We start from the raw sequence: 21,979 nt of genomic DNA on the forward strand, positions 1-21,979 counted from the left end.
AAAATGCGTATCAAAGGTGCATTTATAGCATCAATATTTACCAAGTGACTCCATCGTAACCTCATTCTGACTTCGATCTTTTTCCTCTACTCCATTCATTTTCCCCATAAGGTAGCGTTGTTTCATCTCCAACTACCAAAACAGTTTAAATGAGAGAGTAAATAAAAATAAATATGGTATTTTAAAACCAATAATCATAAGCCATACTAACCATCCATGTTCTGATGCCATCTGCGAGGGTGTAAACCTGCATAATGTCCTCGCTGAGACCGCACTGACCGTTTTTAGCAACTAATGCAGGGAAGATGAGAAAGGAAATGAAATATGGTCAAAAGGACATTTACATGTGTGACCACTGAATTGTCCTGTTCATACAAACATCTTACAGAAGCAGACTAAATACTGCCTGTCCCAAGGGGTCAAGGTTTTGATGAGCATTACCCTGATGAATAAAGATGGTGTGAAATGTGAAAGTCTATACTTGTGTACACATCGAAAAATCTGGGATTCAAAATCTAATTTAAACCATGTTTCTTTATTTTAAAACTCAAAATCCTAAAACTGTCCTGAAGTAAAATTAATAAGAAATATTTAAGATTCAAGACGCATGCCGTTCTGTTTATTAACCGCTAGTGCAGCAAAAGTTACGGACTGCAGCTTTAAATATAACAATTACATTTTAGGGAATTTAAAGGGGTGGTATAATGCCCCTTTTTACAATATGGAAAATAAGTCTCTGTTGTCCCTAGAGTGTGTATGTGAAGTTTAAGCTCAAAATACCCCACAGATAATTTGTTACAGCATGTTAAAATTGTCCCTTTTTGAGGGTCAGTAAAAATGCGTCGTTTTCTGTGTGTCCCTTTAAATGCAAATGAGCTGCTGCTTTTCCTAGTATTAAAAACTTCTTCTGGAATGGCCTATTCTGCAATGGGTATAAACAATCTGGTCCCATCGATTTGAGAATTAATTCATGGAGTTTGTTCATAGTACATAGAATCAACAGTTTTACCAAATAATGATTTAGAAATGTTTCAAGAGTGTCGGCAACATTTCTCTGTAGTGTTTGCTCTCTTAAACCTGTTTAAAACTCTTAAAAATGGCTTTACTTACCAAAGCTTTTAAGACTGTGGTGAAGTGCTGGTGTGTGATACACCATGGCCGCCCAGGTGGCGTTCACCGCCTGGTCCACTTTTGAGCCCGCAGCAATCTCGTTCCTGAATGGCTGCTTCTTGCAGGTCATCAAAAGAGCCCTCATGAGCTCCGTCCTGCCATCAGAAGAATCCTGCAAAGGATCCCAGCGAGCAAACTCCTTCAGGAATTCCACCAATTCATCTCCACAAGGAGCTGGATCTTCCTGTTGAACAAAATTGCACAAGACGCACATATGTAATTAGACTTTCTTCGGACTGAAACACACATATACAGTAATATTCCTAGTACCCTCACCTGGTTGGTTCCTGGGCTGGCCTGTGCTAACGTTTTTTCTCCGGGATGCCCACTCAATCCTTGTCTGAACACAGGCTTCCATAGAGGACAGGACAGGACATGGTTCATCAAGCCTGCAGGTAACTCCTTCACACCACGGATTTCTTCAAGAGGAAGGTACACATGACACAAAACCAACACCATAAGTCCTCAACTATATGCAATTTTTATTGTGACAGTTTAAAAGGTTAGTTCACCCAAAAAGGGGAAAAAAAGTCTTCATTTACTCATCCTCATGACGTTCCAAACCTGTAAGACTTTCGCTCATTTTCAGAACACAAATTAAGATATTTTTAATGAAATCTGAGAGATTCCTGTCCCTCCATTGACAGTCTACGAAACTACCACTTTGATGCTTCCAAAAGGTCATAAAGAGATCAGAAAATTAGAGACTAAATCGCTCAATTCATATGGATTAGTTTTACGAAGAGACTTGATCGCTTTAAATGATAAACAGTTTTAATTTAGGCTTTTATTCACATATAAACAGAACACTGATCAGCGAACATTAACAGAAGCTCAACAGAACCTGCTTTGACACGCAAGAACAAACCTCATTGGTTCTTGCGGAAGCTTAAATGAGCCGCATAACACACAAGAATGAACCTCATTGGTTCTCGTTCTCTCACGCCTAGAGAACATGCTTGAGCTTCCTTTTACCCTAAGTGATGTTTGAGTTGTGAATAAAAGCCTAAATTCAATCTGTTCATCGTATAAAGCGATCAAGTCTCTTCAAAACCGCTCAATTCATATGGATTAGTTTTACGATCTTTTTACGAACTTTTTGAAGCGTCAAAGTGGTAGTTGCGTAGACTGTCAATGGAGGGACAGAAATCTCTCAGATTTCACTAAAATATCTTCATTTGTGATTCGAAGATGAACGAAAGTCTTACAGGTTTGGAACGGCATGAGGGCGAGTAATTAATGAAAGAATTTTCATCTTGGGGTGAACTAATCCTTTAAACATTTTAAACCTTTTTTGAATTAAAAGTAGATCCGTCCACCAACTTTTAATGTAAGAGCAGGTGCGGCCATTTGAAATTTGAATATGTAAGGCTTCCTGTGTCATTCACTTCCAGTTATTTTAGCTGTACAAAACAGTCTGTGATGCTCCTTTATATTGCAAACTGGCATTTGTTATAAACGTGTTTTATTGTATTTTATGATCAAACACTCTGCTTTCTTGTTCAAATAGTTTTACTTTGTAATACTTCTAGTTATTTATCTATAGCAGCTAATGAACCGAAAGTCTCACACATTCACAGAAAATTGCTTACATCCACATTGCAAAATAAGGTGGATACAATTATTTTTATACAGCCTTCAATTTACAATTTATTATTCGAAGGAGAACACATTTAAGTGGAATAGAGTTTTTGGAATAAATACAGAGAATAGAATGCCCTTTTTAAAATAAATTAAACAGAGAAATAATCAACTGATTAATCGATTTTCAGTGCTCTCTCTCACCGTAAGGTGATTTCAAAGCCATGGTGCGGGAGGCCAGACGTCCCATCAGCCTGGACACGAGGAGCTGCAGGTCTGAGGTCCAGGACACGGTGACGTCTGGCAGGCCGTACGCCGTCACTGTGAACTTGTAACCCCATTCGTTATTACTGCTGTCTGAATGAAACAGAAACTGCAGCTGGGGACCCGCTTTAAACGTCACTTTCTGAAGACAAAAAAAAAAACATTATTTATTATACATAACTTTTTTTTTTCCAAGACACCAGACCAGACTAAATAAAAAAAATTGGAATTACGTACAAGCACGGGGCAAAAGTAATTGCATTAATTCTTAACGCTGTGAATTGAATTGCATTAATTTTTAACAGAATGACTGCATATGGAAATTGTCTATTCCTTATATTATTATAATGGTTTGCATCCAATTTGGATATTGTTTAATTTGTGTTTTTTTTCTCCTCAATAATTAAAATAATTTGGATTATGGATGTTTCATGTTTGCATAGTAGCAGGTTAATTAATATTAGGCTTAACAAATATAACATTTTTGTAATATTTCACTGCCTGTTCATTTTTTTGGCTGCTGTCCATGATTGGGTTACCATTACAAACACATTTGTTTATATATATATATATATATATATATATCAGAGTTTCCGCTAGAAAAAAATGGTGCCGGTCAAAGTGACCGGCAGAGGTTTCGTTTAACGGACATTTTGATGATATGCCGGTCAAATATCGCCTCTTAATTAGTCAAGTTGAGGAAAACTGGAGGCAGGCTATGTAACTTAAAAAATGACATAATCAGGCGGTATAGAATGCAACATGTTATTATTAGCCTAACTTTCAAATAGACGGAAAAAAACATGAACGTCTGATTGGCGTCAATTAACACCAATTGTTTTTTACTATGGGTTCACACACATTCACTTTTTGAAACATTGAGGCACGGATGTACCTAATACAAAAAAATAACTAGCTAACTCGTTAACATCTCGAGTTAACTAGCAGATCATTCATTTAGTTCGCTATTAAATAAGAGATCTAGCGCTAAAATCAGTTGTTTTTTAAATCAAGCTGAGCGCTCGTGTCCGCTGCTATCAGTTGCATGGACGACGCGCTGCGGGAGTTGCGCAATCTTCACTCGGACGCGCGTTTCAATCTATCGCCGTTGCGGAGACTCTACACAGGCGAAGCACTGCTACTTGGGCGCAGAGATATCACGCAACACCTGAAATAAAGCTTGCCACAAAGAACCGGCGAAAGTAATGATTATGCATGAAACATTTAAATTGTTGATAAATTGATAAAGTTGACGATGCAGACTCGCCATCTTCGCAGTAGTGAACGCGCCTAGAGAGAGAAATGCACACTTCATATGAATAAATTCTTATTTTTTAATCCAGGCAAATTTGTTGATGAAACATTGATTAAAATGAAGATACAATTTATACAAAACGAAATAAACTTTAAAGAAAGGCTTTCTACAAAACAAAACTAAATAAGTGGTCAAAATCATGTCTGACCAATTCCAAATGTTTTCCGATATATATCTTATGATCCTATCTTACTCATCTCATGCGGTTCCCTTTTCATATAGCCTAATCAACATAGATGAAATAAAAAAATAATAACATTATATTATTTATAAAAATGAAACGTATATTTAAGTTTTTTAACTTATAATAAGCGTCACACCGCTCCGCTTTGCTCACATGCTCTGGTGTGTAGCCTTAATGCATGTGTGCATGCATGTGGTGGAGGGGTGCGATTTTGGAATAATAATCAACCCAACGATCTTCGAATATTATTTTTGCTTGAAAATTTCGTTTTGTATAAATTGTATATTAATTTTAATCAATGTTTCATCAACAAATTTGCCTGGATTATTAAATAAGAAGCAAATATAGTGGACAATAGGCTAATCAGGACACGGAGGCGTCGGCGCGTGCACACTTCTCTCTATAGGCGCGTTCACTACTGCGAAGATGGCGAGTCTGCATCGTCAACTTTATCAATTTATCAACTTTATCAATAATATCAATGGACCTGGCCATATTTGAAACGTCTCACTCAATCGTTCGTTGTTTAGGTCTATATTACAGCCGTTCTAGGCGTGCGCTTTATTTGAAATGCAGCATGCGATGTTGTTTAATAACTTTCAAACGGTAGAGCCTGTTCCTATAACATAGCCAAAGGTCGGTGTATTTTTTCTTTATACATTTTAGGCTTATTCTCAAATATTAGTTTAGGAGGGGCGGGATGTTAGGGGGGCGGGATTATTACGCAATTTTAATCGGACAATTTGACCGGAGAGATTTAATTTTGTCGGACATTTCATTTTTTTCCCGGCCAATGTCCGGTAATTACCGGACAACGGAAACCCTGATATATATATATATAAAAATTACACAATTAACACATTCAGTTAACAACCCTAGTTAAAATGCTCCAATAAAAGTTGTTGTACCTTTGGCCATTTCTCCGTTCCAACCTTCATATCATATCGCACTTTCCCTCCCCTAGCATCAGTGAATTCCAGATAGTCATACCTACAAAAATATATTTTAAAAAACACCTCAATCAGTTTAAATATAAAGCATACTTAAGAGCCACAAGGGATCTATAACAGGAAATGATTCCTGTTACCACCAGAAGTTAGCAGTTGAGTTGTAGCATAAGCCTTTCACACCTTTTCTCTGTTTCACAGCGTTCATCAAACTCCACCTCGAAGGATGTGGCACCAGGACAGACAAAGATGGTGGTCTCATGCCTGCTGTTCTCATAGTTATGAGGCGACTCCATTTGCCACGTCCTTAAAACAACAGGCTGCTGTGTCTGTTGACAGCCCTCCATATCTACCTACAAACACAAGGGGATAAAAAAAAAAATCTGATAAACATTCTTATTAATTATCATTCATGGTTTTTAAATGGAAGTGAAAAGTGAAAAAGGTGAAATAATCAGTTATTTTAATTCAATTTCTTTTTATTTCTTTAAGACACAAAGTGAACTCACCTTAGAGAAGATGTCCTCTGTGTCACTAGACAGCTTCTTGAGCATGTCTGCCAGAGGGTAGAATCTCTTGAGCAGCACACAGTGAGGAATATTCAAAGCACACAGCTCCAGCAGGAAGATGGTCTACAACAGGACACAGTACACACTTTTATATACATACACATACATAATATATACAGAAACATAAATAACTGAAAAAATAATTAAATAAAGATATATATATATAGTGGTGTGCTACCAGCTGTCTTGCTGCCATGGCAAGGATAGATCCACTGAGTTTCTCCATGATGTCAGCTCCAGAGAAACGCTTAACAAGAGGACTCAGTATGTCTTTGGTACCTGACAGGAACTGTTCCACATCTAAGAAAAACAACATAGATGTATTCACACTGTGACAGACCACTGCAAAAAAATAAACCATTCAAAAGTCTGTAAGATTTTTATTTAAGAAAAGGCTGCATTTATCTGATCAAAAATACAGTAAAAAAGTAATATTGTGGTCGTGAAATATTACAATATAAAAAGAACTGTTTGCTAATATATTTTAAGATGTAATTTATTCCTGCGATGGCAAAGCTAAATTTTAGAGGCATTATGGCAGCCTTCTAGCCTGGCTAACGTCAGACCCAAGTCATTGAGACTTGGGTCTGGGAACCCCATGTTCATTTTCTCGTATTTGAGGCGTGGTTTACAAATGCCCAGAGCCGTTTAATGGGTGCTAAGAATGTCTATCAAATGCGCCTGTACGTATAGCTAATCGTTTCAATTATACCAGATGAAATTAGACGAGGAAGAAGACGATAGGTCAGAGTTTCTGTGTACACGATGGCGTGTATCTAACGGCTGTTTCACAGCGCATGCGTGAGCGGCGCGTATTTTTTCCGGCGTGCATGTTAATCAATAAGTGCATTCACACCGGGAGCAGGAGCAGCGCGTGAGCGTCGAGCAGGAGCGGCGCGTGAGCAGCAGTGAAGCGGGGGTTTCGGCGTCGAATCTGTTTTTGCTGCACTGCTCACGCTCAATTAAAGTGAAAGCACACTTTTGATGGACAAAAATAAATATGATTTCACACAAAAAGTGCCCAAAATGCACAGAATAAGCATGTCTAGTGAGTTTTAACAAGAACTTGAGTAGGCAAATAAAAGAAAATAAAGACTCAAAAATATTTATAGAAGATTTAGGCTACCCGGTAAAAACTTGTTTTTAATTATTCAGTTTGGGTGAAAGTTGCGTATTATATATATTTAAAAAAAACTAAAGTAAACTAGCCAGAAAATACTATATATAAACGTTCTTTTAGTTTATGTAACACACAGACAGCTACATAGGCTAGCACAACCCAAATCAAACCCGAGTGTGTGGTTTATTTGTGTTTTGTTTTTTTATCCGCAGAGTTTGCAGTCTTGTAAACATATCGAAAGTATGACTGAAACTAATAGATTGGAGCCATTTCTGAGTTGTTTTGTTGTTTAACATTTATATGCGAATGTACACCTCCCCATTACAAACTTTCAAGACTATCAATGTTATAAATGACCAACTTCTAAAAACAAAAGTATAGTTGTCTTTGTAAAGAATTGCTCGCTTATGTAGCTTTGGAGCCGCTGCTGTGACACTGTACAAACGCTTCCAGTGTGAATACTCTCGCGCGTCTGCAGCTGCAGTGACGATGTAGTTACGCCGACGCGCTGCTCAAGTGCCGCTCACGCTTGCGGTGTGAAACCTATGTGTAAAACGGCCGTAAGGCTGCATCGAAAGGTAACTTCGCGTCTGCTGCCATGTTGGATCCATAGGTATAAACAAACTGCTTCGGTGTGTCGCATAGACGTCGTCATCGTCTTGCTACTCCTGAGAGTAAAGTTTAGTACTAAACTAAAAAGTGCAGTTACTGAAATTTTACACAAACATTTGCTGTTTTACAGAACTCGCATATCTGAAGACAAATAAAAACACTTGAAACTCGATAACACAACTCTCTACAATGGGAGTAAATCACTCGCATATGCAACCCAATTTCACAAGAGGAGATTAAAGAATGTCTGTAATTAGCCAATAGCTAATAGATTTGTACGATTACAGTCGCCTGTAATTGAGATAGAGGCAAAAAATAAGTTTAGCGCAGATATGATTTCATTCCCTGATGAGCTTTACGCATTGTCGCATAGACTTAAAAAAAAAACACTCGATCTTGACTGAATAACTTTTTTAACTTTAATAAGGATTCATCTATATTGCAGTTATGTCCTCATTTTGACAAATTTTATTGTTGTAATGTAATTTGTCTGAATTCAATTCAATTCTGCATATTGTCATATTATCCTTTTGTGTTGTTGTCTTCCTGTCTTGGGACTACAGATGAAAATTAGCATTTATGCTATAATCTGGCTCATTTACAGTCTCTACACAAGTGTAAGATTGTTCATTAATGTGCACTGTGCCGAATAAATAAATATAAATAAAATAAAAAATATTTAAATTTATACAGATAAGAATTGTTATTTTACCTGAAAAACACTGTTTATTTCATTTGCATCTTTGTTCTGTTGTATATTTTTGCTATTGTTAGTTGTTTGATTATTTGTTCTTATTTTATTACAGACTGTTTACATGACTTTAATAGTGTTTGAAATGTATATTTTATATTATATTAATGTCAAATTTTTTTCAATTGCATTGTTCTTGCATTCCATGTAAAAGGTCTAGTGAGTAATATAAAAACAATTACGAGCAAATGGCGACTTAAGTTTCAGTTTCCGTATAGGGTTGACTACATCATTATAGAGATTGCAAAACTCTTTGGAGTACAGTGGGATCAAAAGTGATCTCTGAAAATCGAAGAATACAAATCTAAAATTCTAAACTAAATCTCAAGATTTTGGCTCTTTGAAATGTTCTCATGATCGAACTCTTCAATTCAACTTTTCAATTGTTATGCTGATAATACAACGTGTAATGAAAAAGGCATTAAAATATAAATATTTTAGTACAATAGAAGCATTTCCACCAGTGGTCTCAGACTTCTGGAACCCACTGTATTTTGAAGGGCTATTGGCAAGAAGACTGGAAAACCAAGAAAATCACACTAACATTTAAGCAGAATTTCCCTGGCCAGATCACCAGAGGTGGCCGTTCCTCCTTTAAGCTGCAGGAAACACCAGGACAGCAGGCTTCCCTGTAGAGCCCAGAACAGAGACAGCAGGACCCTCCAAATGGACCCTCCTCTGGAGTCCAACATCAACACCTCACACTGAAAAAAAGAGAGGGACATTCTTACATGGATAAACATCACATTACTCTTTACAAAGCTACTAGACAAGGGAAACCTATTAGCGAGCTGTAACACAATGCATTACAATACGAGGTGTCAGCTAACAGACGTTAATGCACAATGTAAACATCTAAGCATGTGTCGGCTATTTGCAGGAGATCGTATGTGAGCCGGGGTTGAATAGATGAGGTTGGCAGCTGTCAACATGCCTCTCTAGTGGCCACAATGAGCAGTGTGTCCATGACGGTCAGGATAGGCGAGATGTCAAAGTCAGACGGGGCTCCTTTAGGGGGCAGCATAAGGAGACCTTTCGGGTCATGATCACTGCGAACAGAGATGAGTGAGAGACAATGTGTTGAGCAGGAAATTCAGTTATACAGTTTACAGGACAAGACAGGACAGGACAGGGAGTACAAGTTTAAAGGGAGGTGTTTCATACCTGAAATAACTGCAGAGAGACTCGAATGTCAGTTTTACAGACTCCAGTTGATTTTCCTCAGTTATGTTTTGCTGAGAAAAGCAGCAAAAAATAAAATAAAAACGTGCCCATATAAATGCAATTCAGTAACAATATTCAGCCAAGGGAAGTACAGTCTTGCAGTCTTACCATCAAGAGGAAGAGTTTGTCCCTCCGGCTCTGTTTGTCAGGGTAGAAGATGGCGGCTCCATTGAGAATGGCTTTCACAGCTTCTTTCCTCAGAGCTTTATCCACTGAAGTCTCTCCTTCAGGCCCATCCACCACTGCAGAGCGCAAAAACTATGGGTTACTTTTTTAACCGCCAATCAAAACACAATGGCATCACTACATGGCTTTTAAGCAAATGTTTTAAAGACGTAACTCTTTAGTTTTCGGCTATCAATTTTAACTGATATTATTTGGAAAGTTGATACTAAACTACCGTTCAAAAGTAGTGTTAGCACATTTTCTTTTTTCTATTAATACTTTTATTCAGCAAGGATGCATTCATTTGATCAAAAGTGACAGTAAAGACTTTTATAATGTTACAGAAGATTTCAATTATTTCAAATAAATTATTCCACAAAAATATTATGCAGTTTTCAACATTGATAATAACAGGAAATGTTTCTTGAGCCATTGAGTCATACAGAGCAGTATGCGAGTCTCACCTTGACACAAGTGATCGTAGAGCTCTCCGACAGCTTCTGCAGGGTCCACATCTGCGCTGGCTGAGGCTGATGCTGATGCTGTGACGTCTGTCGGCTGGGACTCTGTCAGGCTGGGCAGCATTGGGAAGCAGTTCTGGAGCAGCTGAAGCAGGAGAACTCGTGTCTTTACAGCCTCTTCTCCCTCACTGAGTGTCCAGACACACACACAACAGAGAAACACATTAACACAGACAAAAACTGATCAGTCAGCACATTTCCTAAAAGCAAAAACATCATGGAAAACACAAGTTTGTCCATAAACGGTCCGTGCACATTCCTTTTAGTCGTCATTAGTCCTCATTAATATTAAGCACTACAGCTGTTTTCAACATTGTGGATAATAAGAAATGTTTCTTGAGCACCGAATCCACATATCAGAATGATTTCTCAAGGATCATGCGACACTGAAGACTAGAGTATTAATGCTGAAAATTTAGCTATGCCATCACAGGAATAAATTACATTTGAAATTGTACAATAGTCAAGGCCACACTACTCTCATCTCAATTCCTTGTGGCTAGTCTGTATTAAAAAAAAAAACGGTTTATAATTTGTATTCTATTTTTGCCTTCATTAGTTAATTTTAAAAGATCCTTTAAATGAAGTAGAGCATGTCACACCAAAGAACACTGTTGAAATTTCATGTCAAGTGGACTTCAGAGAAATCGAAACATCTGTAGAAAGAGTCACATGAGTCGCGTTTCCACCACAGGAACTTTCCCCAGGAACTAGGAACTTTGGGGTGGTACTCGGTGTGTATCGACCGCAGGAACCAGGGTCTAAATGAAGTTCCAGGTAAAAATTCAGGGAAAGTCCCTGCTGGCGAGGTAGTACTTTTTCAAAGTTCTGGAACTTTCAGGGGTGGGACTTGAACATGCTGATTGGTTGAGTTCACGCAGCATTTTAATTGGTTGACTCAACGCAGGATTTTATTTCAACCACCATTTTTAAAAGTCTGTTCCGGTGCTTGCAGTAAGAGTTGTTTGCTATATTCGAATCAACAATGCAGTTTAAAAAATACGACAGATGGACCGACGACAGAGTTCAGGCTTTATTAAGCTTAAATTCAGAGGATGAAATCCAGCGGAAACTGGAAAGGAGCGCGCCGCCCTATGTCACCAAACTAATTTGCCTAATCTACACGGTACTTTAGACCGCGATGGAAACGCAGACAGCAACAGGTCTGGGGGGAAAAAAAGTTCCTGGGACAAAATGTTCCAGGTAATTTCGGTGGAAAGGCGGCTATGATCAATGTCACAAATGTACTTTTCTGATTAGTGGCCTAGAAATAGTGCACCATTTTTTTTATGTCATATTGCAAAATCCCATTTATAAATATGCACATAAATATACACAAACATTCATATTACAGCTTTACTCACATGGATCTGAGTTTGCGGTAAAAGTCCCAGAACAGCAGCAGGTTGAGGTCACTAAAGTCCAGCAGAGACTTCTGCTTGGACAGAGACACATCCTGTAACATAGGCTCAGGGTTTATACAGCTCTCTTTAAAGATTTATGCACAAAAAAATGCATTATGAATTTCAGTTGTGAGTTGTGTTTAAATAAATCAGGTCAAAGTCATGGTGAGACCCCTTGCAAGAGGACATTTGGTGGGTGTACCATATCTCTGGTGAGCTGCTGGATGAAATAAAGGGTTTTCTTCATGAGAGTGAGACCCGTAACCAGGCCTAAGACGCTCCCCTCTGCCTGAGCACTCAGATCCTCTACATCCTCCATCCGCTCAGAGTCTGGACACAAATAACCACTGAAACTCATCTGCTGAACCCCCAACCGGTCTGCTGTGTCCTGCCTAGCACACAGGAACTTCACCATCAGAAACTACATGCAGAGACAGAGAAAGTTTAGGTTAATCAAGTGTGTGTTGTCTTATTTATATAAATTCAGATTTTTAAGTTTCCATATTCAATAGCAACCACTCAAAGATGTTTTGAATTAAAGTTAAGATCAAATAATTTGTGACAATGACATTCAGAACATCATTTTGACTCGTCTTTCAATTGTTACAGTAAATATATACTTCCAAACGAAATAAAACAGACAAGCACCGCAGAGAATGAAAAAAGTAGTGAAAAAGAAATCGTAGACGTGAATAAAGTCAGCATTTTTTTAAACGCATGTCATTGATCTTATTGTGAATGATTCATCCATGCATGTTTCAAAAAAAATGTTGACCTCATCATTTTTAATCAATGTCATAATTCGGTCTTCCAGTAAAATAACAGACTTCTCTCTCGTGACGTATGCCAGACCCCAATCAGTCTGCTTAAGCCTTTCTTACAATCGCCTGCAAGCTTACATTAAGATTAGTTGATTTTAAAGCCTCTAATGTTGTCTCACTTGTATTTAAAGTATCTTTGCACTTTTGGTGTGAAAGCTACTGGGTTACTTTGCCAAGACAGCAAAGTAAAAAGACTGTTTTAACAGTCCATTTTAAGGGTTTTATCATAACCATGATTTTTGCTTAAATTTTTTTTTTTTTAAACCTGAAAGTTGCAATAAAGAAAATGATCAAACTGCAGTAACCATTTCCATGTATTTAAGAAAGAAAGAAAGAAAGGCAGCAAGTCCATACTTTTGACACTCTGCATTGTTGCAGCTTGATCTCCACATCATTCCAGTCCTCCTCCACCTCAAACCAGCCAATGGGCTCCTCCTCACTGGTTTCTGGTATCCTTGTGCTGAAGTGTGTGTGTTTGTGTGTGAATGTGAAAGTGATACATGTGACAGTGTGTGGGGGGTACAGAGGCAGATAACAGTGAGAGGTCAATTGACTGACAAAAACATTCTCACTAAATTTACAGCCATCTTGGCCGTGTGCAGACATGCAAAGACCAAAATACACTCACATGCACTGGCCAAGACAACACATTCTCACACACACTCCTAAACAAGCACCATTTAAAGTTCGTGTTATCAGCATTTGCTGTCTCTTATGACCAACAATGTTATGCAAATTAGCTCCATACAAAATAAATCGACAGCTAAGCACATGTTACAGACTAAGAATGTGACATACCTGTCTTGGACAAATTCTTTATAGTCTTTGTAGTCCCAGCTATCATACTTTTTGAATCTTTTGAAATGTTTATCGGCATCAAATGGCTCGCTGTCATTGTAGGCAAACAACAAGCCACATTTAGCACCAATGGCTCCTTTACGCACCTGAGGTGGAAGAACACAGCAGTGCATTAAAACTAGGATGAGCAGATCAAATCAGTTTGTGTTTCCAACTGACCAACCATACTAGCAGAACATATTCTAATTTCATGTTTATGTAGTATAAAACCCAAAAGTTCAAGTGTGTACTGAAGCTTCTCTCACTTTTATCTTGATCTGTGTGACCTGGAAGCAGCTCTGGTTTTCAGTGGACAGAATCACACTGGCTTTCCTCTTTCCATTCTCTGTCAGAAAACCTGCAGTTTCAAATGAAACATCTACATTAAAGTCTCAACTTGTACTTAGTTTCTAAGCAAAACAGATGATGTGAATAAAACAGAGCAGCTCAAATCATATTCATTTTCTCCACAGAGAAAGTTTAGTAGCAACTTTTGCTTTTAAAAGTTTCAAAAGACGTCCCTATCCATTCCAGTACTCTGGTGATTTATCTGTGAAGTACTTGACCACAATACCCCTCCCTACACATCTTTTAAAACCAGGACCATTTGGAATGTTATATATGGTTTGCATACCATCTCCAGAGTTGGGCTCCGTCAGCATGTTTTCGGGGCCAGACTTCTCCTCTTTACTCTTCACATCACATGCCTGCAGATGGAGCTGGAGGGCTTTACCTACACACACAGGTTTACATGCATTACAATGCTGTGTCTTTTAACGCTGAAAGTGAAATTTTGTGCAGTTATGACTAATCTCTTCTCATCAATATTAGATAGTTATAATACAGCTATGTGGAGCTGCAAATGAAATTTTTGCAAAGCAATTTGGAACTTAAGTCAGGAAAACAAACAAACAAAATAAATGTTTTTGCTCTACGCCAGGGGTTTTTAACCTGGGTTGAAAGGGGCTTCTAGGGGGTCCATGAGGAAATTTAGGAGAAAAAATATTTTAGAAAATTCGTTTTAGCAATACTGAAAGAGGCTTAAAAAAACAGCAAAATAAGTGTTGCTATTAACTAAAATCACAACTATTTTTCAGTTTTCATTAACTGAAAGAAAATAAAATATAAATATTAGTTGAAAAAAGTAATGTTTATAAATATGAGATACAAATTAAAAGTGTGGTGGAATATAATACATTTAAGTTGAAGTACTAAAATGACTAAAACGGAAATTAAAATAAAAGCTAAATAGAAAAACAAAACGTAATAAAAAAAATGACAAAAGCACATGACAATATTACTCAAACTTAAAAATTAAAATGTAAACTAAACATATAAAAATAAAAGCTCATTTAAAATATGAATAAATGCCATAATAGTATATAAATTATACTAAAATAACCCTGAAAAAAAAAAGTTTTCTTCTCTCCTGTCTTGCAGTGCACATTCATAAATAGTTATGGGGATCATCATATGTAGAAGTTCATGATCAAAGTATTAAAATCCTTTGTCTATGGAACTGATGTCCATTACCATTGCGGTAGAGAAGTCTTAACCGGACCGACGCCATAGAGGCCAGCAGTGAGGAAGCTCTGTATTCTGAGTCCAGATGCTCACAGATACCAGACAGAGAGATGAGGACTTTAGCCACGCTGCCTCGAGCCAGAGCGAATGATAACAGAGTCAGCTCAGCCTCAGGAGACACACAGCAGCTAGAGAGAGGTGGGGCGGTTAAAAGCAAAGCACTTCTGATAAGCTTTCTCAGCAGAGAAAGGCAGTGTCAAATTACATTCAGATAAAACAGCTGTAATTATTCACTGAGAGAAAAGAGTTTTCCATTATTATCAGGCTGATTCGTATTGTATAAAAACCGAAAGGGGTTTTGCATTGTTTTGACCTCTTAATAATACATTTAAACGTGCTGAGTTGAGTTTGTACAGCTTGATTCTTACTCTGCTATGCGCAGTAAAAAGCTGTCCACCTCTTCCAGAATGTTCGCAGAGAAGAATTTGGGGAACTCCGTTGAAGACGGTGTTAAGGACAGGGGTGGCATGTGCTGTAAGGCTTTCCTGGAGAACAAAAAGGGTAAAAAAAAACACAGTGAAATTAATTGTTCTGAACAAATGATGGGATTAATCAGAACAAAACCATACTATCATTCAAAAGCTTGGGGTGGGTAAAAATAATTGTATGTTATTGGAAGAAGTCTCTTATATTTACCAAGGCTGCATTTATTTAATCAATTAAATAACATCACGAAACATCTCTTATTAATATCAATGTTTATGATGTTATTAAATGGTTGTGCTTCTTAATATTTTCACAGATACCATGATATAGTTTTAAAGATTCTTTGATGAATAAAACATTAAAAATAACAGCATTTTATTTGAAATAGAATGTTTTTGTAACATTATAAATGTATTTACTGTCACTTCCGATCAATTTAATGCAACATTGCTGAATAAAAGTATATCATTTTTTCAAAAAAGAAACCTTTGAATAGTTACGGTAGTGTAAATGTCTCTAAAATTATGATTGTCAATTTTAAAATTAAAATGCATCAGGCAAAGTAGAGGACGAAACATTAAGTTTCCATCTAGGACACTATGGCCTGGTTTCACAGACTGGGTTTAGATTAAGCCAGGATTAGGCCTTAGTTCAATTAGGACATTGAAGTAGCTTTTATAAATATGCCTTAGAAAAAAACAAACATTACTGGTGTGCATCTTGAGACACTGACATATAGTGCAAGTTGTTTCAGTTAAAACAGCTCAAACATGCATTTTAGTCTAGGCTTAATCCTTGTCTGTGAAACCAGGGTATGTAAATCAAAAGCTGGATTTGTATAGTGCTATCACTACCAAGCTTTCGTGAGAAGCAAAACTCAATAGTCATTTTTCTTGACTCACTGTGTGCTCTGTAGGACTGTCTGCGCAAGCACAGGGTTGGTTTCCATGGAAGCGGTGACCAGAGACGTGAGGAGAGACAGATACCATATAGCCGAGGCGTCAGATACTGAAACCTCTTTGCTCTTGGTGATCTGGTAGCCCATTGTCTTCAGACCGTGAATACGTGTGTCACAGCCATCGCTAAGGCAGCGCTTAATGTTAATCTGAATATCTGAGAGACAAAAGGAAGATATGTGTGAATTTGCAAGGGCTTTCTGACTTCTAACATGCATGTGGATAGAATTAGAGTAGTATATACTTGAAATACACAAAAATACAGTCACTCTTTACATTTCAATCATAGTATGCAAATTCAAAATACATATACACAAGTGTGCAAAAGCTTGGGGTCAGTAAGATTTAAAAAAAAAAAAAAAAAAAATACTTTTATTCCACAAGAATGCATTAAATTGATCAAAAGTGACATTTATAATGTTACAAAAGATTTATATTTAAAATAAATGCTGTTCTTTTGAACTTTCTATTCATCAAAGAATCCTGAAAAACTGCATTACTGTTTCTACAAAGAACAAAGTTCTCAACATTGATAACAATAAGAAATGTTCTTGATTTCACCAAATCAGCATATCAGAATGATTTCTGAAGGATCATGTGACACCGAAGACAGGAGTAAATAGTAATACTATTTCACAATATAAAATTTTTTTTTAATGAAATGAATGCAGCCTTGGTGAGCATAAGAGACTTCTTTCAAAAACCCCAAACATTTGAACAGCAGTGTCCCACTTTAAACTTCAAACAAAACACTGTGCTATTCAAGCGTGTACTCACAGGGATGGCTGATGTTGGCATTTTCTAGCAGTGGTACATATCCCGTGACGTTACTGGGGATCCTCACATCTCTGATCTCCTGCATGGAACGCCGGCTCTTCCCTACAGCTACAGACACAAGCTGTGGCATGTAGCTGTGGTCATTAGACGCAACCGCAATAGCCAACCGTCTCAAAACTATGTCTGGCTTCATTTTTAACCTGTGAAAGAGATGAGTCAGAGGAAGTGGTCATATTTAACTAGATATTTAGCAAAGATAATAGAATTTGTGACATCATCAGCTATATTTTAACTGCATGTAGATGCACCAATGAAATAAGCAGCTTGCCTTATCCAGTGTGAGCGAGCGCTGCCGTCCGACTGCCAGAAAGACACTGTCTCACCGTTGGTCAGCTTGTTGATATCTGCACTATTGGACGAGGCCTCGATGAAGCTGTAGCACTGGGTGACCACTTTGACCTTATCCATATCTGGGTCATGATTGAGCTCCGCTCTGTACTGGATGTCTAGATCTGAAAGGAGATTCATCAGAATATGAAGATGAAGGCCAAAGGAGGAGATGGAAGAAAATGTTTGCATGTTTTATCCACAGTAAATTTCACCACTAGTAGCACAAAATGAAAATGGTTAAATTCATGTTTTGTTTTCAACAGAATGCAGCAGTAATGAGTCCTAAAACCTGCAAATGAGTTAGCATTTTTGCCCTTGTCGTTCCATTTTCCCAAAGTCAATGGATTTTTGGTTAAATGACTGAAATAAGGACTGTGGTTAACACATACAGTATTTACTTGTTTTATTCTACAACATAAAATCAGTAATACCTGATTTTTTTTTTTTTTTTTTTACTTTTACACGAGATTTGATAAGTAGCTAAATGGGGCTACAGAGGTTGTCAGGGATATTAAAGGTAAGGGTTTAATATCAATCTCAATCTCTTTCCAGCTCAACCAATAGAGAATGAGGATTTATTACGTCACGATCTTTTCACACAGCGTTGCATTTCGGGAAGGCGCAGCCATATTAGGTGGTTACGCTATCCGTTGCCATGGTTACTTCGACAGTGAGACCGAGAGAAATAGCAAAAGAGAGAGCGCAGCTTAGTATTTGTTTGTATTTTAGCGAGACGCCACGGTTTATTGGGAAGATATTGAGAAGGAGGAAGTGAAAGAAAACGGGCTCTATCGGGAGAGACAAAATAACAACGCTAGGCATTGTTATTTAGAGAAACTGCTCGTCACTAAACTGACAGCAGCGACAACGAGCACTCAGCATGATTTCAAAAGCAACACATTTCAGCGCCAGATGTTTTTTTTGTTGTTGTTTTTTTTACACAAATGAACGAAATGAATACTCTGTTAGTCAACTAGAGTTGATTAATTTCTTATAGATATATCTGAACTGTTTGGAATATCCGATCTGTCCGCTTACACGGCGGGTCCAAATGCACATCCGATTCATATTAGATTTATTTCCAATTATGAATGACGCCTGAAACCTCAAGTATTCGACTGAGCTCTCGCAGTTAACAGGTTTGTGGGTTTGTGAGTTGCACCCAGCCACATCAGAAATGTTCATAAGCTTCTAATCTCTTGCATTGTGTAGGCACCCACTGATACCATAAACCAGGTAATTGACTATGTTAGGGTGTGTGAAAGGGGGTAGTGCCTTTCGTCCATTCTGTAGCTGCAGGTCTCCATGTTGTTGATGCCAAGCAGTTTCTCTAAATAACGCTGCCTGGCGTTGTTATTTTGTCTCTCCCGATAGAGCCCCTTTCCTTTCGCATCCTATTTCTCCATTTATTCAACCGTATCACAAAAATACAAACGAATATCAAGCAGCTCTTTCTCTCTCTGTCGCTATTTCTCTCGGTCTCACTGCCAAAGTAACCATGGTCACGGATAGCGTATCCTTCCAATATGGCGACGCCTTCCCGAAATGCAACGCGGAGTGAAATGTCACATTCTCATTCTCTGTAGCATGAGTTTGGGGCGTGGCTACTGTAGCCGGCTGAGCCAGAGGGTGTTTAGCCGGTGTGGGATCATGGCTGATGTTTTACATGGGAAAAGACTTTCAGCTTTGGGTACAAAAGTGCAAGCCAAAATTTACTAAATTTAGACCTTCAAAGCAAACGGGGCATTGCGAAATAACTCGCTACTTTTGACGTTGAAAATACATTTTATTTTTGTAATTGCCACTTATGTCGCAGAAACTACATACTTCATCTTTAAACATCACGCCAAACAGAAAATCTCATCTACTGACTAGTTCATTTTTACAGCCTCGTTGTTTATACTCGTGCTCTTGCAAACTATTCTAACTTTCCAACAAGTACATTTTAAATAATGATTTAAATTTACAAAGTTGTCAGAAGCTTAGTGGTGGTGATGTTGAAGTCATAGTAGTTTGTTATTATAACTTCTGGTGAACCTATTTAGGCTTTAAACGTCATAAACGTTGTTTTCACTCTAGGGATGTCAATTTACACAAATTCCCATGATCGATCGTTGTTTAAATTAACAATCAATTAACTGATGAATCGTTAGCCTTAATACTGCAATATGCATCTACAGCAGTGGCATATAGCCAACCGCATGACAGGGTCTGCAAATCCTGCTCAAAATGCCATGTTCCTCGCCAAATGAATGAGAAGGGTTTTAGTCTAAATTAGATTATTTAATAATCAAATATAACGACTAATACCACGTGTCACCAACGGAGCCTCAGATGCGTGCTGTTCAGAATGTGTAACTCATGTTAACACGGCAACTAAACCCAAAGAATTTATTAAAATAGTGTTCTCATTAAAATGTTATGTAATATGACAGTCCCAATTATATTAGTTGTGCACTGCTGTTTGAGCTGCGCGTGCTAAAGCTGAAGCGCTGAATGAACACAGGTAAACGGAGCTTTGCTAGCGGGTTATTTAACTCAACAAAACGCATCCTATATGAGATTAATCAGATATATACAAAATAAACATGATGTTACAAATTATATCTGCACAAAGTTACACTAATGCACAAGCTAACTTGAACTAAGCTACGAGCTAGTCACAATGTGTAACTCCGGTTGTGAAACTCCTGTTTCGCGGTTGAGCAGCACGCGCGCGCATTGCCTTGCTTTATCGACGATTGATACGTTTTAGTCGATTAATCGTTAGCATCCCTAGTTCACTCATTTGTGAAGATTATCTTGATGAACAAAACGTGCAAGAATATTAAACTTTTCTTGGTCACAGAGCTTATTTTCTGCAATAATCCACAAACCAATGGAAATTCCTATTGGCTTTTTGTCGAGGACCAGGAAGATGCTAACTTCTGGGTTGGCCTACACACACACACACACACATATATATATATATATATATATACACACACACACACACATATATATATATATATATATATATATATATATATATATATATATATATATATACACACATATAGAAATTGTTGTTATGAGCCCACTCCCCATTTGCCATTCACCTTTCTCCTTCTGCAGCAGGTATTCCAGGAAGTCTTGCAGTACAGATGACCTCATGGTGCAGATGCTGTTGTAGCCTTCCAGCACAGGGAATGGGATGGCACTGCTGGGGATGCGATTCCGGTGCAAGAATTTCAGAATTTTGGAGGCATGTGCTTTGAGGCGGTCCTTGGACTTGGAGAAGATATCCACAAATCCTGGATAAGCATGAAGGGTAAAAGAGGAACACATCTGGGTCAAACACTGACAGTCAATTTCATAATCCCCCAGAATGGTCAACTATGGACATCTGTGCTCCTGTCACCACTGCATTCAAATAAATATAACTGCTTTCATACCTGGTGTCAAAGAGCACGCCTGAAGTTGCCTGATCACATGACTGAGTTCTCCCTTAAGATTGGCTCCATTGGAGTTCTTCAGTGCCATGAGCATGTTCTCCACATCAATAATCCCATCACCCTCAGCATCAAACTGACCAAAGGCCTAAAGTGCACAAAAGGAAGAGGTGATTTTTCTGTCTGTACATTCTATTACACATATATCAGGACACAAAGGAGAAGACGAACAAACAAAAAAGTCATGCTGCTGCTAGTCTCTCTAGCTCTCTCAAACCAGCTGTCTATTTCACCTACATAAACACACTCGAGCCAGCATGCGAATCATTTGTAAAGCAAATGAAAGAGAGTCATGGTTAAATCAGGAAAGGCACAAAAAGTACCGTAGTTCAACCATGTTTTGGATTTGTCTTAGAATACCATGTAAATACCATAGTACATGAATAAAATAATCACTCAGCACCAAGGTACATATAAAAGTACCACACTGTATAAGCAATGTATAAACACTAGCCATCAGTTATAACCAACGGTGATGTTGTGAGCCAATCCCAGAAGAATAACACATTTATTCAATATCATACGCTACGGAGAGGCTTTAAATTTAATCAGGGTTGACTTTGGGGACATTTTCCCCAGGCCCTGTGATTATGGACACCCACTAGTCCACTACTCCAAGACTTCTATGGTTTAGCCTATCCCACACATATTGTATACATGTGCGTGTGTGTGTGTAAAAAATATATTTTACTTATACAAATTGGCAGCCAATAGTCAGATGTCAAATGTAGAAATACGTTTTAAAAGTTAGATTTGTGAAATTTCATTTGCTAAAGCATTTATAATATATTTATTAGCAAGTACAGTACAGTACAGTACAGTACAGTACAGAAAGACCTTGCACTAGATGCATGGGTCTGACTCATCTGCA

At 37.8% G+C, this 21,979-nt stretch overlaps 1 protein-coding gene across 3 annotated transcripts in view; it reads right to left on the bottom strand.

Annotated features, from left to right (window-relative positions):
* zzef1 (zinc finger, ZZ-type with EF hand domain 1) overlaps positions 1-21,979 on the bottom strand; it is a 55,310-nt gene that overhangs the window by 32,259 nt on the left and 1,072 nt on the right. Inside the window, exons 2-28 of one of the 3 annotated variants that reach the window (XM_056244583.1) lie at positions 21,052-21,196; positions 20,716-20,910; positions 17,556-17,739; positions 17,228-17,427; positions 16,397-16,607; positions 15,437-15,553; positions 15,018-15,196; positions 14,119-14,217; positions 13,751-13,842; positions 13,446-13,591; positions 13,002-13,107; positions 12,029-12,247; positions 11,788-11,858; positions 10,367-10,551; positions 9,846-9,979; positions 9,678-9,748; positions 9,448-9,562; positions 9,058-9,217; positions 6,209-6,330; positions 5,971-6,093; positions 5,645-5,814; positions 5,423-5,504; positions 2,956-3,157; positions 1,441-1,589; positions 1,111-1,354; positions 212-291; positions 42-132 (exon numbers count right to left, since the gene is read on the bottom strand). In XM_056244583.1, the coding sequence (XP_056100558.1) occupies positions 42-132; positions 212-291; positions 1,111-1,354; positions 1,441-1,589; positions 2,956-3,157; positions 5,423-5,504; positions 5,645-5,814; positions 5,971-6,093; positions 6,209-6,330; positions 9,058-9,217; positions 9,448-9,562; positions 9,678-9,748; positions 9,846-9,979; positions 10,367-10,551; positions 11,788-11,858; positions 12,029-12,247; positions 13,002-13,107; positions 13,446-13,591; positions 13,751-13,842; positions 14,119-14,217; positions 15,018-15,196; positions 15,437-15,553; positions 16,397-16,607; positions 17,228-17,427; positions 17,556-17,739; positions 20,716-20,910; positions 21,052-21,196 (3,892 nt within the window). Of the gene's footprint in view, positions 1-41; positions 133-211; positions 292-1,110; positions 1,355-1,440; positions 1,590-2,955; positions 3,158-5,422; positions 5,505-5,644; positions 5,815-5,970; positions 6,094-6,208; positions 6,331-9,057; positions 9,218-9,447; positions 9,563-9,677; positions 9,749-9,845; positions 9,980-10,366; positions 10,552-11,787; positions 11,880-12,028; positions 12,248-13,001; positions 13,108-13,445; positions 13,592-13,750; positions 13,843-14,118; positions 14,218-15,017; positions 15,197-15,436; positions 15,554-16,396; positions 16,608-17,227; positions 17,428-17,555; positions 17,740-20,715; positions 20,911-21,051; positions 21,197-21,979 lie in introns of all 3 variants that reach the window. The other 2 variants (XM_056244582.1, XM_056244581.1) reach the window with 2 other exon arrangements.

This window comes from Rhinichthys klamathensis, unplaced genomic scaffold (assembly GCF_029890125.1).
Source record: "Rhinichthys klamathensis goyatoka isolate OS25496 unplaced genomic scaffold, OSU_Roscu_1.1 h1tg000028l_1, whole genome shotgun sequence".
Lineage (NCBI taxonomy): Eukaryota > Metazoa > Chordata > Actinopteri > Cypriniformes > Leuciscidae > Rhinichthys > Rhinichthys klamathensis.